Below are 17,119 nucleotides of genomic sequence, written 5' to 3' on the forward strand. Positions count from 1 at the left end.
TAGCTGATACTCTGTAAATGCATTGTGCGGATGGTAGATAGTTTGCTAATAAGAATAGGGCGTGTTAACACTAACGCATTCCGTTTACTAGCTACATTTTATATAATAGGCAGGGAAACTCGAATGGGATGCCAACATCTGAACAAGATATATATCAGAGGGTGACAGTAAACACAAAACACTTAACACAACAGTCGAGAAAATTTAGTGAATTTAAGAAATTACATAAAATTAAATCTTAAATCAAAATCTTAGGATGAATCGCAGTATTAAAAGGAATGCATGTGTTTCATACATCAACATAAGCTAGGAAATAATTTAAATGTATTCATAATTATTTTCTGCCAAAATACAACTCTTTGATAATACTTTTTCATTATTCTGTCACGTAAAATGTAACACGCTGTCAATATCACTAAATTCGAAACAGACCGTTCCGGTGGCCTTAAGTGGTTAGAGCGTCCGCCTTGGATGCGTGAAGTCGCAGTTATGAACCCCGACCGAGTCATACCAAAAACTTATACAAATGATACTAACAGCTGCCTCGCTTGGCGCTCAGCATTAAGAGGTTAGTGTTACAACTGGTCGGCCTGGTGTCAGGATAATGTGACTGGGTGAGACAAGGTGTTACATGTCTTAGACATGATTCTCCAATGCTAGACATCACTATAAACTGCCGCACTGCAGACCTCGTAGCGATATGATATGACTGAAAAGTTTTTAAAGCTACGTTAAAAATCCAAATCACACACACACACACACACACACACACACAAATTCGTAACAAGATCGCATAGTAACTTCCGTATAATGTTTAAGGACGAAATACCTGTCCAATGTAAAGTTACTGTGGTTCGAAACACCAGAAATAATTGATGCGGTAAATCGGTATACCTGTAGTATCGCGCACCTCTAACTTGAAGCCATGCTGTCCTGAATACATGATCATGTGATTACATGATCATGTGATTCAAACAATCATTTACATTTGGTTCTATTAAGATCGCGCATTCAATCCTCCAGTACACTCATTCGTGCTTTCAAAACGCGAAACGTTTTCACAATATGGTCATGTTGCCTTGCCAGATACTTCGATTACGCGACGCGAAAGTTTATATTGCGCCAAGCTTAAAAGACTATAGCTCGTAATAGAGAATCGTATTACGTGTGGTAAAGAGACCATGTAAATAAAACGTATCTTCTGATTTATTGACTCTTTCTAAATGATAATTCATCTTGCAAATCGTTTCCACTTTTTGATCACAATTGCTTGCCAATATGCATTTAATTAAGTGGAACGGTGGTATTTGACAAAAATAAAACTCCATTATTATCTCTATTCAAGGAAAACTATAACCGGTTCCGATGCGTGGTCAGTCATCCTAAACTCCATTTCTACCTCTATTTGAGCAGTTCGTTTACCGGTTCTGATGCATGTCACCAATTTAAAGTTTGTGAATTATCCAGGTTTCTCCGCTTTTTTCCATCTCAAAAATCACATGAATCTGACAAGTGATCAGTTGCATGTTATATAAAAAGGTAAAGGCTGTTATGCAATTGTAGCCAAATTGCAAATTACAAGTGCTTAAGTTTAAATCAGAGTACAATTTAAAATTCAAGCTAGGTCAAGAATATTTTGATAATAAAAGTACTATTTTCATGAAAGAATTTAAAGAATATATACGTGAAAACAGAATTAATGCCAGTGCTTCCCCACCTCCTTTCTGTGAAATAAATGGCATGAAATTTAACTTTCTGACAAGTCAGTATTAGTACAGTTACAAACAATACAATAACTGTATTAATTTCCAGGGCCACGGTACATATTTTCCTGACAGATAGGCAAAATAGAACTTCCTTTGTGTTACAAGAAGGTTTCAGCTTTCAAGATAATTGTTCTAACTTTCCTGCTTTATACCAGCAGGATGATAATATAAAATGTCTGATTCTTACATTCGTACATTCTTATTTAAAAGTTTATGAAAATCCTATCACATGATATATTACATGGGATTAAATTCGAATAGTTTTATTCAATTTTGATAAATGAAATCACTATTCAAGCGAACATCTTATCACAAAAAGTATTCTCATAAAAATCAGTTCACTCAATTTTTGGCAAGGTTTTAACTAAATTTTGTATTTCTTTTCATTCTATTTAATGGAAATTTCTCCGTTATTATGGAGAGAGAGAGAGAGAGAGAGAGAGAGAGAGAGAATACCTCTGTGTAAATCTAATTGTACTTTTCCGTGAGTAATTCCAACTTCTGAGTAATTTTGTGACGTATCCTTGGATTTAGGAAGATATGGATAATTTGGGAGTGTTTTTTGAAAATTTCCATTTAAGATAGCGTGGGCCCGCAAATTATTGAGCTTATGATTGGTCCAGGTTGTAGGCTGAACATCGCTATTTGAAATATTTGGAGGAGCTTCAACAATTTCTAGTCCCGCAGTTAGCTTTAGGTGATTAGTCAGAATAGACGTTTCCTGGATTACTGCAATACAAAATGACTTGCAAAATGTCAAGAAAAATTAAACAAAACATCTAATTACATGGGATAATAATCATATTTTCTTTCTTGTTATTACGTCATTTATATTTACACTCAGTTTTCAGAACCTTTATATATGCAATTACTAAATAGTTTATATTTCATGCTACAAAACGTTTTTAAGATAAAGAAGCATTTTGAAATATTTGGTCGGTAAAAATTGTCAGTATTAATGCCCCTTTGTTACCAATTGAAAACAATGGAAACTTATGCATATGTAGTTTATAGGTACATCTTTACTGTACCACACTAAAAACTTGAAACTCTGCCAATCTGCTCATTCCAGCTAGCATGCATTGTAATGCGAAACATCGCCAGCTCGGTCTAAGATAAAGACCTTAACCCACAAGATATTTGGAACTTGACTGTTAAAAAACCCGCGATACAGTCTTCGAAATTTCTTATCTCTGGGAGGCGATAGAATTCTTAAGCATTTTAAGAGCGACGATGGGAGGGAATGAAAGCATGAATTGCGAGTAACTGAAACCAAGGCAAGGACGATACCGCGAGTTACATGCACTTTACATTTGCATTCGTTTTCCAGGGAAAATAAAAACATACATAGTTTAAATCAGTAAATTTGACAAAATACTCAGCCGGAAATGCCACTGTCATACGATATATTTAAAGATAGTAGAGATTTGATCCCAGTAAAAACTTTAATTATATAAGGAATACCAAAATTGTACAAGTAAGTGTGTGTGTGTGTGTGAGAGAGAGAGAGAGAAAGAGAGAGAGAGAGAGAGAGAGGGAGGGGGAGAGTGCTACTTTGGTCACAGTCTGATCCAGAAAAGCCATCTAGGCATTTGCAACTTGCAGTCGTTGTATCGGCACAATTTCCGGGATAACAACGGCTTCCTTTTCGCCATGAGCAAGCCTCTGGAATAGTTCATAAACAAACGAATCGTTGATTCTTCCTTGCAAGAAAACGACAAGAGATGTATCTTTATTAATATTAAAGCACTTTTTCAGTCAATATTTTGTTAATATCGAGTTAAATTTTCTTAAATGAATCAAAAGCTACCATTTATTGAACGTCATTTCCGTCTTCGATCAACGTGACTTTTATGAGAAAAGAAAATACTCCTTAGTGACGAGAAACGAAAATATTCCTTTTGGACTGGTTAGTTCATGCAGTGAGAATATGTACATAAGTTTGCATTATTGAAAATACACTGTACCAAGAGTCTTATTTAACCATTACTTTGTAAATAACTTTGATATAATGACAAAAGTTTTTAATCATTTTTGGAGCCAAGATCAACTCCTTGTACGTTGTGTAAGAATCACACAGTAAAAGACGGAGCGGAGGAATAGTGACGGGAGATTATCTATTTTTCTTTAAATCTCAAAAAGTCATCAGTGCTAAGAAGAAAAAATTTCAGGGACACTGCCATTAAATTCTCTCAAAGATGCCACTTTAATTGAAAGCAAATCATGTCACTAAATAAAACGGGTAATTTTGTTAATGTTGCTGAAAAACAACCCGTAGTCAAAATCATATTATACGTTATATTCCATCAATGACGGTAAATATCGGTTTTTAATTAATTCATTCATTGATTGTGAAGCATTAATTTCTTAAATTAAACAAAATTCATTTACATGGTCTTCAAAACACGACATATACACATGGGTAATTAATAAATATAATACAAAAGAATGCATAAGTTTGTCATAGATTGAAACGAATCTATAGGTTAAAAGAAAACGGATGAAAGAATATAACATAATATAGCCATGAACAAAATACGTATAAAATACGTACACTATGTATTAATTTAAAACGGGAGTTTAAGTGTTGTTTACTGACTTGCTGATATTTGTATCTGAAAAACGACTGTAGTTTACATTCTGCTAAGTCGGTGCATTTTAAAGTCTTGCCATCCAACACCCATCATCTTGTGTTTAAGAGGATGAAAGTTCCATGCTTTTTCCCCAGTGATTTCCTGTTTATTTTGCAAAGTGTTTCTTGGAGGAAAACGCCTTCAGTTTTGGCATTACAGGCGTCATGCCCGACCTTCCAGAATGAATATACATAGTGATACACATGTGTGAAACCCACAAATGTACACATTTCGAAATATTCTCTCATTTACTACGTTTGCTATTGCTTACTGTAAAAATCTGAATGCGCGGGAGATCAAAAGTCTCATTTTTATCTCCAGAATGTTCTTACGAAATTTGCAAATGTGAACACACACACATACACACACACACACACACACACACACACATATATATATATATATATATATATATATATATATATATATATATATATATATATATATATATATATATATATATATATATATATATATATATATATATATATATATATATATAAGATCACAAAGTATTATACAGTAAGTCTGAGAAACTGGCCAAGCGATTGCTTTCGAGATCTACGAATCCCTTTTCTCAAGGTGGACAACAAAACAGAAAACAATCACATGCACAATGACGCAAGCGAACTGGATATTTACATACTGTCGCCTTACTGAGAAATAAAAGAACTAGAACATAACAAAGTTTATTTTTCAACTGTGTATCTTTATGGCAAATAATGCACTTTAATTTAGCAAAAATTATTCTTTTCTGTTAACATTCCCGCATATGACCTATTTAACTGACAGAAACAATGAAACGTAACATGTTATGCAATTGATGCCGATGTTGTTACCGTAAGCGGAGGAAAGACTTCCAATTTCTCTAGCATGTATAATATGATTCTTTCTTAATATTTAATATTTTCACTATATATTATCACTCATCCTCATGTAGGATCTAGTGATATCACTTTCCGCTTTGTCTGGTGTATATATATTAATTTAAAATTGCCTTGACATCTATTACGGGAATCTGGAGTGAATGTTTATTAGATTAATTGCTGGGTCGTCATGCAGTTGTGCCTGCTACACACGGAAGCTCGAATCTCAGTAAGAAACGAATTAAAAATTGTCTTATCTAAACTAATATTCTGTTTTCTCAATGTATATTTATTTCACTCCATCATCACATATCCACTTGCTGGATCCAGGGATAGTACTTTCCGTTGTCTGACATACATACATACATACATACATACATACATACATACATACATACATACATACATACATACATACATACATACATACATAAGAGTAACTTAATACATTACATTACATTGCATGCATGAACCGCTCCGGTGGCATAGTGGTTACAGCGTCCGCCTCGGATGCGGGAGGTCGTGGGTTCGATCCCCGGTCGAGTCATACCAAAGACTTACAAAAATGGTACTAACAGCTGCCTCACTTGGAGCTCAGCATTAAGAGGTTAGTGTCAGGACTGGTCGGCTGGTGTCAGGATAATGTGACTGGGTGGGACATCATGCTACATGTCTGCGGCATGATGCCCCAGTGCTGGACATCACTATAAACTGTCACACTGCAGACATCGTAGAGATATGACTCAACAATTGTCAAAGCTACGTTAAAAATCCAAATCACACACACACACACACACATACATGCATACATACACACATACATAATTACATACATACATGAACCGCTCCGGTGGCCTAGTGGTTAGAGCGTCCGCCTCGGATGCAGTAGGTCGTGGGTTCGATCCCCGGCCGAGTCATACCAAAGACTTTAAAAAATGGTACTAACAGCTGCCTCACTTGGCACTCAGCATTAAGAGGTTAGTGTTTGGACTGGTCAGCCTGGTGTCAGTATAATGTGATTGGGTGGGACATCATGCTACATCACTATAAACTGTCACACTGCAGACATCGTAGCAATATGACTGAATTTTTTTTTAAAGCTACGTTAAAAATCCAAATCACACACACACACGAAAATATACATACATACATACATACATACATACATACATACATACATACATACATACATACATACATACATACATACATATATACATACATACAACCTTACTTGGGTGGGTAGGTGAATATACTTACGTCTACATGTCTTTCCATCATCGAGGAATCTGGTGTAAGCGTATGCGCCGTACTCTGGGGTATATTCTCCATCACAGTACACACATTTGGAATCACCAGCGTGCTCACATTTGGGAATGTTGCATTTGTCAGTCCTTGGGCATGCTAAAAAGAAAATAATTGGCATTAAGTTAGTATCCTTCCAACGAAGAATGATATATTTGTGGCCAAATACATATGGGTTTTCTATGCTTCCGGATGATATTATTATATGTGCCAAAAATGTAATAGTCTTCCGCTATTAATTAGCTGTTAAACACTAAAAGAGATAGCACATGCATGATTTGCACTGTATATCGATGCATCTAAAGAACACAAGTGAAATAAACGCTATGTTGACATAAACTCAATTTTGACAATTGCATTTACAGATTATTAATTAATACAACTGATTTAGCATCTTTAGATAAGTAAAGGTGGTGGGTGGCATCCTGAATCGCGGAAATTTATTTTAGGTTATTCTACTCACCTCGACAGTAGCCACTATCTGGATAGTAACCTTCATTGCAATTGCCACACGTGTTTGCGTCCACACATGAACCACCACTATTCTGAACAATACGCCCGTCACGGTGTTTAACGTACCCTTCATTTAGGTTGCAGGCTAATGGATTCCTCTGTCCAGCGCACACAGCTAAAACAGAGGTATATTATTCATTTTAAGAAACAATTACAAAACGGTCAATTAAAGATGAATTATCCACATTAAAGAACTGGTGCATGTTACTCAAGCTTTATTTCTAAATAGACCATAACTGGAAAGTTCATACTTTCAATGACAAGCACCATTTAACTGTGTGTATGATGCATGATTCATGATACAAATTGCATGCTAGAATAATAATAATTCTGCGAAAAGCAAATGTTTGGTGGCCAAACAAGTCAAGGTAAATCCTATTAAAAACATTCTGATACAATTTGCATCAAGAGGTCGTTGGCGAATGGTGTGAGGTCAGTTTTTTTATATACAAAAGTGCAAAGATGATTCTGCGAACAGAAAAGGTTGTGTTGGCCAAACAAAATCCTATTAAATAAAATTTTCATTAACGAAGGTTGTGGAGTCACATATTTACAAAAATGCATATATGAACAAGTACCAACAGTTCAATAAAGCCAACTATTGATAAGAGAGAAGCTTATCATATCTTAAGGAAATATTCGAGTAACATGAAATATACATACGCATGTTGCAGTCTTTACCATCAGCAGATGCCCACCCGGGACAACATCTATACAGTATGGCAGTTACTGTTCTGTTGAACAAAAGTGTTGTAATCAAAATGGAAAATAATATTTAAAAAGCATGCAAATTAATTTATACAATTAAATTTAGTAATGACACATCCATCAGCTGCCAACTTCTTACCAACTTTTGAGACATTTCCTAAGTAAGAAATAATAAACTGATATTTGGTCACGTGTGCATGGTAATTTGAAACGCGCAACCGGGATGGATACACACACACACACACACACACACACACACACACACACATATATATATATATATATATATATATATATATATATATATATATATATATATATATATATATATATATATATATATATATATATATCCAGAAGAACTAAACAGACAGAACGAAAATTGCTTGAGTAAATTTCAGGATATTCATTATCAACAAGTTGAATTCCATGACAATAAGTTCTAGCCGTACGTTACTCCAGACTTTAGGGAAATTAAATTTATAACTGAAATACGAGGAAGCATAGTTTTACTGTATTTGTATAGAAACTATTCCAGATCATACATTCATAAGCTTTAATATCAAAGCAATAACTCGAAATTTCAAATTACTATTAGCATTGACACATTGTGCAAGAATTGTTCTTTGAGGATTTCTTTCTCAATATACATATTTGTAATTTCTCATGAGCACAATCTTAATTAGATGTGTGTTCCTACCTTCCAATATAATGTATTCGCTGTCTAGTGGTACATGAATATCCTAGAAGGAGAATCTGCACCCAAACAAAATATTGCAACTTATGGTAATGGGTATTTTCATGTTGCAGTTAGAATCTTCAATATTGGGATCAACAGTTAACGAATATCTTGCTTATATTAGACTGGAATTTCATTTGTCAAATCAGATACATAGTTTATCCTTGAACTACCTGAATAAGTACTTTGTTTTGCCACTAATCATACATATTCAGTTAAATCTTCTGTTGATCGTTCTATTAAGCCTAAGGTGGGTATAAAATTGAAAGAAATATGCTCTTAACCAACAAAACTGGAATTCTCTACTTCGTCATAGGTATAATAAATTTAATATGCGCAGAATAAAATTTTCTACTGAATTTCCATATCGAAAATCGCCAAATTGTTTACGCTCTATAATCCTCTCTATACTCGATGTCTATAATGTGTGATCATAATATATTATAATAAAATCGTAAGTAAACGATATGTATGTATGTATGTATGCATGCATGCATGCATGTATGTATGTATGTATGTATGTGTGTGTGTGTGTGTGTGTGTGTGTGTGTGTGTGTGTGTGTGTGTAGAGAGAGAGAGAGAAAGAGAGAGAGTATTATGTTACTCGTAGTTGCTGCATGTGTCCATCCATAGAAACCCACAGGATCTAACTTTCCGTACTTTCTTATATCCAGTGTAGGGGGTAACGTGACTTCCCCTGAGGAAAAAATCCAAATACTTATTTCCTCTAAATCTTGTGTACATTTCAAGCAAAACAAAACCAGCTTTGGTCAAATAAACATTTAAAATTTATTTTGTTTGTTATTGAGTCAGAAAAATCAAATTGTGTTAAAGGTGCGGGAGACAGGAACCAAACAATTTCGACGTTCAATATTCTGTGGATGAGGTGATGATTTGTCATCCTCGGATGCTATATACTCAACTGTCTAAAAATATCCATCATAAGCTAAAATATGAAAATATAGAAAGGTTAAAAAAATATCAACCAACAAGGTGGGAAAGTTGCATATTTAGGTCATTTCCTGTTAATAATTTAATGATAGGATCGTCAAACTTAATTTCATTATATATTTAAAGTAATTGTATGACATTTTCGCCTTTCTTTTTCTTTTATTATTTTTTCAATTATCAACATCGTATATGTTGTCCACTGTCACGTTGTGGGGAAAATTTGATGATGTATTCTTCATGTATACATATAACGTATACTTAATTCATAGTTAAGAACACATGAGAAAATGTTGATACGTATTATGTAAGGGTATCCTTTCTTTGTTTTGCACTCAGTCAGTGCTGTCACAACCGGCCTGGAACACTTTCGAGCTTTTGGGGACCGGAAACCTGAGAAAACCCCCACGTTAGTGCTAAATTACCCCAGGGCAATTTTCAAAGAGACCAGACCTTATCCAATTGAAATTGAGAGATTCAAATCAAAGTTTTCATATTTCAACCTATCCTTGCCATGGCACGAAGGAGACAAAGTGGCCAAAGTTCCACAGGACAAGGAATATAGAGAAAGGACAGTGGAATAGCAGAAAGTTGCCGAAGCAACCAGAGATTAAACATAGAACAATACAATACAAGAAAAAAACAACTAGTGAGAAGTCTTTTTTTCAGCTGAAAAATAAACGTACACCAAGTGCAAAATGGAGAACTGCAAAGAACATACAGAACTGGAAAGATATTTGATAACAAGACGAATAGAGGCAATAGAAGGCTCATTTTTAGACTGCGCATACAAAGAGGGAACGTATGGAATAGATAACTGGTAAATACAGATTCTACTTAAGCTCTCTGATGCACTAAATAGAAAAGAACAAAGAGGTTAAATTAGATCAATGGGAGACCAGCCGATACTTCCTTGCGGCGAAATGAAAATTGGCGGAGAAACATTATACATAAAGGAACCAACACCAATCTTAAGAAAAAGATTTTAAAAAACGGGTGACTCGCACTTATCGGAGCTGCCGCTGGAAATATCCATCAGGCAACAGTAGAACGATTTGAAAAGAAATTTAAAGTGAAAGTAACAAGTGCTAGAATGAACACTTATGCCTATAACCCAATTGAAAATATGATAAGGATTATTGAAATAGAAAAAAAGAAATGAAGAAATGAAAGCAGTTTTTTCATGCACGGGTTTCCAATAAAATTATAGTACAAAAGGTTGTATATATCACCGGAAATGCAGAATTTGTGGAAATACAGGGGATATGAAGAGAAAATGCCCAACACTCTTAAAAAAGGATAAGCCGCTAGATGGAAGTATTTGTTACGGAGATGAAAAATTTTCCCATCAAGAAGGAGGAAAGAAAGGAAGAGCAACAGAGACAACAACAGCAAACAAGCCCAACAATGACAACCCCAAACAAACAAAAAAGATACAAAAACAACAACAAAAGCAACGACATCAACAGAAAGTTCAACAAGCTAAAGAAAGTTCACTGATACAAGAGGATGCACAACAACAACAACGAAAGGAAAAGTTACTATCAACTACACTATGATGAGGAACTGGAAGCGACATTCTACGAGAGCCGAGATATGAGCTATATTTCTGATTTAGCCATAAATAAATTATTTAAAACAATTAAATTTAAAAATCCTCTACTTTTTTAAAACAAAAATAACACAAAAAAACTTTCATCACTAGGTGTTGTAAGATTGATGCATTGTTATGTACATTTTATTTTTTAGAAATGAAATCTTCCATGTATAGCTGAATTATCAACATATCGTAACGTAGCGTATAGCGAATTATTAACATACAAGATTAGCGTATGGAGATTGTTGGATTGTGTAATTGCAAGATTAACGTATGGAGATTGTTGGATTGTGTAATTTACTATGTTGCATCGTAATGCAAAACTGAATGCATTAGTGAATTGTGTTAGAACTTGTACTTGCTTTATTACTTTATAAATATATAGATTGCGAATTATGCGGAGTTAGTCATTGGTGGATTTTATGCACATATAATTAAGTATTGGTATATTTGTATGTCTTAATTCGTAGGGTAGGAAATATGTATGATTGTTGTCGATGATGATAGTTACTATGTCGAGAAGTTAAGAATTAGGAATGTATGCATGTATTAGAAGTCGTTGATACTATGGTTATTGTTATAGCACAATTATTATAGAACAAAGCGTGTATGGAATATTTAGATGTGAAGTTGACCTGATAATGTATTCGCCATTATCCTGATGAAAGGTCTGTGAATGTGATTAATTCTCCTGAGATTAGAGCAAGGAGATAAGATTGTACGTCCCTTCTAATTCCACTGGAAGCTTTCCGGGTGAGTGTAATAGGCGACATCCGATGATGGGTGAGAGGGAAGACACGTCGAGAGCACACGGAAGGTCAGTTGTTTGGGTGGAAGCGCAGTGCCTGAGTAGAGCGTACCGGAAGTGTCGGAAGGACGGATCCAGAAGTGCCAGGAGAACATTAACCAAGGGTACCGGAAGTACCAAAAGAGAAACAAACGGCGGACAGATGAGTAACAGACACATCACTGATGGGAAACACTCTTATTTAAGACCTTAGATTCATATGATGATAGTAATTGTCAGCTGTAAATAGGTCATTGTTTGCATTTGTTCGAAATAAATTGCGATTGAGAAATTTGTCGCTGAAATTTTGTATTACAATTGATATATTTTATTAAAATGTTATACCTTTCACCTTGAGTTATTTATAAACCTATACCGTCGGCATTGCTGACTGGGGGCTCGAAGCTATTTTAATTTGTATTGTCCACCTTCACCAGTATTAAAAATAATACCGAAGGAAGCACGTGACATCCACCCAAATATCTTTCTAGAACTATAATTGTATTCTGCCGTATGTGCTATCATAATGACTTATACCAAACTCAGATAATTTAAAATGGTTATGATTGATATAAAATGTTCCGTGGAGTTTTGTGTTACAAAACTGGGACGATGCCCAAGCGGTACACACAGTTAAATTTATTTTAGTTCAGTATCTCAATATGAAGGAGCATACGTGTTTCCAATTGTTGAAGTGGCATGGAATGATCGTAAATGCGAATGCGTTACTCACATGAACAGGGGACGGATGAAGGAGAAGAACTTCTCACAGTTTAAAATATAAATTTTCTTTTCGTGTAAGTTTGAAACCAGCGATAAATTTAGAATGGATCATAAGATAATTAAATTAAGCAAAATATCGCGTGTGATTTCTTTTTCGACATTGTGCTTTATCATTCTATATTGTATCATGATTAATCACAGCACGATGACATGCACATATATGTGGCTCTTCTCTTTCCCATTATTACGAATGACCTGAATGAAACTTGATATTCTGTAATTTGAAGTACAGGCTTGGTACAGTAGACCTGTATGACAATATAGTATGCGTGCGTCGTCCATAGGGATGAGGTCAAAAGTTCGTGAGATGCGCGTAGTAGAAGGACAGAGATACTGCACGGCGCCTCGTTTCTGCGCGTCAGTTGCTGGATAAAAAAGTTCTCGGGTCCTAAAATGTTACTTCACATCTCGGAGTTTTGTCCGCGGTTGAGAAGTTTTGCGAAACGTCAGTGGAATCTGCTGGCTATTCTGGCGACTCGCTCTAGCACGTCGCACAAGTGCATCCTGGCAATGCAAACAACGCTGTTAAGGTGCATATGCCGTTGTCTTGTCTGGCACCGTGACAGAAACCAGGGGACTTAAAAGGGAAACGACGTTAACTCAAATCCTAGTCATAGCGCAAATATATTTTCATACCAATTATAATAATACACCCACATGGACATACACAGCTGACAATGAAACTGTTGAGGCCAAATTACCTGGAAAGACCAATATTTCCCACGCAATACTAGTCGTCTGCAATGGCAAGCTAATAGCGTTTCCCGGTACGTTTAGGAAAAGAGGAAGTGACTGCATATACGTCTTACTTATAAGATGTTTCTATCTCCGTGCTGCCAATAGTCACAAATGCCATGCCCACTGTCCGTAGTTTTAACTCGTATTTCATTCTCTGGCCGATTACTCTGATGCGCCAGAGCGAGTCTTTTTCAAATATAACTTTCTGTCGGTGAGACGAATGATATAGGACCCCACATACTCAGGCCGAAAGGTGATCGCCAGGGGCGTTTCGACAAATTTCACGTTATTATTATAGTAACAATATCGCCCTACAGTACATCTGACAATGAAACCCCAATTAACCATTGCTCTCTCCTGGTTGGTTTATAATGCTCTGGGTAGATCCAGTGATCAATATCCATCTATTTTGCACCTCAGTCCGAGAACCCACGGGGGCGCAAATATTCTCGTTCCATTGGTTTGGTTATTTTGTAGATGGCATGCACTTTTTACGCGAGCTATACCAATACTCCATCTTTCTCAGTACTGGCAGAGTGTGCAGATGATTCGTATACCTTGTCTTTGTCTGATTTCCCAATCTCCACCCATTTGCTTTGTCCTTTTACCTTTAAGCTAAGTATAGCGAATATTCTGTTTACGCAAGCCGAACACATCAGAGTGACTGAAAATCCAGAAGCTTGTATGATGACGTTGAGGCCCTGACTCCGGGTGGTGTCTCCAGAGGCAAACATAGACGTAAAGATAAGTTAAAATTCTTCGCGTGAGGCGTTATTGAGTGGTTGATTCCTTCTCTCATTATGTATACGTGCGATTTGGTTTACATAGATTGACAGCCTTGCACGCTTTCTGTAACCACGATTCTAATGAAAATTAATGAAGTAAAATCAGGCGTGAACTAGTTGAGACATGACTAATAGTTTGCATCAGTAACTATAACAAAGCGTAGAGAGCTCAGATCCGCCAACTGTTGCTGTTGTTGTTGTAGGGTTTAACGCCATTTTTCAGCACACGATATGCTATACATGGCGGCCAGTATTAATGGTGGAGGAAGAACCCGGGAAAACCCGGGAAAGAACCACCAACCCACGAGAAGCTACTGGCAAGCTTTCTCACCTACCCACATTGGCTGAATCCAAGACTCGAACCCACGCAGACAGAGGTGAGATGGCAGTGATCCGTAACGGAGAGCGCTTTAGACCACTCGGCCACTCGGGGCCCCACAACTTCGACTATTTGGAAGTGATAGTGTTTCGTTCGGGACTAAATCAGTTGATACGGCCGACAAATACGTGTTACCTTAGGTCCAGTGGAGGAGTATCTTGGACAACTGTTATTCTGGAACGGCAGACGGCAAAATGAAGTTAGAAAAATCAACAAAATTTTGCCCTCTGATGCACGACTACCTGCTGTTCGTCAATGTTTTCAAGAACCGCTTGTCGTAGGTTTGCCAAATATGGTCCACTGCTTTTACCGGTTCCATGTTTACTATAATATGAGAAGATTCGTATTCGGTTATGATGCCTCTTTTTTTGGTGGACATGGTGGTATACGAGCACTTTTGTTGCTGTGTTAAGTATAAACATTGTACCGCCCCAGGCTGAACAAATCTCGAGGCGATACATGTGAACTTGCACTTTTACAAATCACACGCCCTTGAGCCAACAGTCGAACTAGAAGAATAGATCATGTGAATAAAAGCTAGAGGATAGCCTGGGACAGGAATCAGTATCACAGCAAAAACCATGACCTGGGCACCGTGTATAGTGTCAATCGATCCGTGATGCATAATACTCCAACACATATGTTTCTGAATTTTCAAAGAGAACACAAAGATTAATATGTCACACAAGATAGCCCTGGATGAGGGTATAAAACATTTTTGTGCGTATCATTATGGATATTTCGCAGGGCTTTTTCGCACTGGAACAAAGGATCTAATCATCTAATCGATAGTGTTCAGAATTACGTTTGGGCACTCTTGAGCGCGCATGCTCAAACACACAACACGATAGTCATGGATGCTTGGATGCACAAAAACAGTTTTTGTAAAAGTAGACGATAAGGCCAAAACCTTCTCTGTAATCATTAAAACAGCCCTGTTCAGTCGCTCCTGATGTTTTTTTTTTTTACCAATTCTTTTGCGTTGGTTGGATCAGGTTTAATGTAGGTACAAAATTTAGCTACGAAGGGTTTTCTCGGTTAGCACAGGTCGGGAATCAGGTTTGGTTTCACCGTCCTCCCGAAAAACATTTTCACGACCGCCAAAATCTGTTATTTCAGGAGAAAGCATCGTAGTTGTCGACATCGTACGGCTTGAAAGTAATGTCATCTTCTGCACCTGCGGGACACACATTTACGAAAAACTGGATTTCTTGTCTATGGACAACGCGCGTGCGATAGGTCTAAGCCGACAACATTGCACTTGTTTGTTTTCATGTGAAATTTCTCCCCTCCCCAAATCGATGAATAAATATCAATTTTTTATTTCTCCCCAAACTAAAAAAAAAATGTGCACTCAGCAATGAAAACTGATTCAGCTTTCGGTAACTAATGTTTAAGATTAATTTTTAAATATTTAAGAAAAAACGCTTTCCCCCTTAAGTAGAATTTTAATATGGAACCATATATAAAATGAAGCTTGAATGAACGCACATTTCTTGCTATTAGAATTGGAATGATGATTGGTTTGCTTTGCATCTGTCAGTAAAATTGTTTAAACAAACATTTTTCCAGAAAAATTGGATCAGTTGGTATGTCTTCCACTTACCCCTTCAATGATTCACCCTCCACAGTCGGCTGTTTTGAACCATCATCTTTTCTTCCCCAACCCCATCCGGCGCAAACAGCTGAATGAATGCAATAAAGGACGATTAAAAGTAGTGCAATCACTGCCTTCATGTTGCAGCCTGTCTATTTATCATGTACCATTTCATATGTCCTTTCACAAGTTTTGAAATCTGCTTACCTGGCTGTAGGCTATGAGAGGAACGTGTGCCGATAATGACAGGCAGATCTGTACTTGTATTGGTTTCTGATCAGGCCTCCCGATCCCTATTGGACAAGAGAGTGAATAGATTTATATATATTATTCAGTACCGAATAACAATGTTCTTACTGAAGCTGTTATTTGTTATTCACAAAAAAAATATTAAAATACAATAGTAATTTTCCATGTATGCAGCTGTGCGTATAAGACTATATATGTTTTTGCTTAAAGCTGCAATACGATATCATAAAATGTTTACCTTTAGTATTAATCACACCATTTTGATCATCAACTTTACTTTCATTTTTTAATCTGTGTAAGATTTCAAGTTCGCGCGCGCGCGCGTGTGTGTGTGTGTGTGTGTGTGTGATGATTATTATTTGTATGCATTTATAATTGTATGTGCCTATACGTATACACAATGTTAAAATGTACAAGAAATACCAAGACAAATAGGGACTTAAATACGCGCGCGCGTGCTTGTGTGTGTGCTTTTAACGTAGCTTTAACAATTTTAGTCATATCGCTATGATGTCTGCAATGTGGTAATTTATAGAGATGTCTAGCACTGGGGCATCGTGCCGCAGACATGTAGCATCATGTCTCACCCAGTGACATTATCCTGACGCCAGGCCGACCAGTCCAAACACTAACCTCTTAATGATGAGCGCCTAGCGGGAAACTGTACGTACCATTTTTATAAGTCTTTGGTATGACTCAGCCGGGGTTCGAACCCGCGATCTTCCA

At 36.4% G+C, this 17,119-nt stretch overlaps 1 protein-coding gene across 1 annotated transcript in view; it reads right to left on the reverse strand.

Annotated features, from left to right (window-relative positions):
- The window catches only part of LOC149785128 (uncharacterized), an 80,939-nt gene extending 64,574 nt beyond the window's left edge, over positions 1 to 16,365 (reverse strand). The window contains exons 1-7 of the mRNA XM_089931276.1: positions 16,154 to 16,365; positions 9,135 to 9,227; positions 7,747 to 7,817; positions 7,034 to 7,198; positions 6,526 to 6,669; positions 3,321 to 3,431; positions 2,223 to 2,495 (exon numbers count right to left, since the gene is read on the reverse strand). Coding sequence (XP_089787402.1) covers positions 2,223 to 2,495; positions 3,321 to 3,431; positions 6,526 to 6,669; positions 7,034 to 7,198; positions 7,747 to 7,817; positions 9,135 to 9,227; positions 16,154 to 16,284 — 988 coding nt within the window. The 5' untranslated portion in view covers positions 16,285 to 16,365. The remainder of the gene's footprint in view (positions 1 to 2,222; positions 2,496 to 3,320; positions 3,432 to 6,525; positions 6,670 to 7,033; positions 7,199 to 7,746; positions 7,818 to 9,134; positions 9,228 to 16,153) is intronic.
- Positions 16,366 to 17,119: the final 754 nt, after the last annotated feature.

The sequence above is a fragment of the Sinohyriopsis cumingii genome, chromosome 13 (genome assembly GCF_028554795.1).
Source record: "Sinohyriopsis cumingii isolate HCF-2022 chromosome 13, ASM2855479v2, whole genome shotgun sequence".
In the NCBI taxonomy this organism is placed as follows: domain Eukaryota; kingdom Metazoa; phylum Mollusca; class Bivalvia; order Unionida; family Unionidae; genus Sinohyriopsis; species Sinohyriopsis cumingii.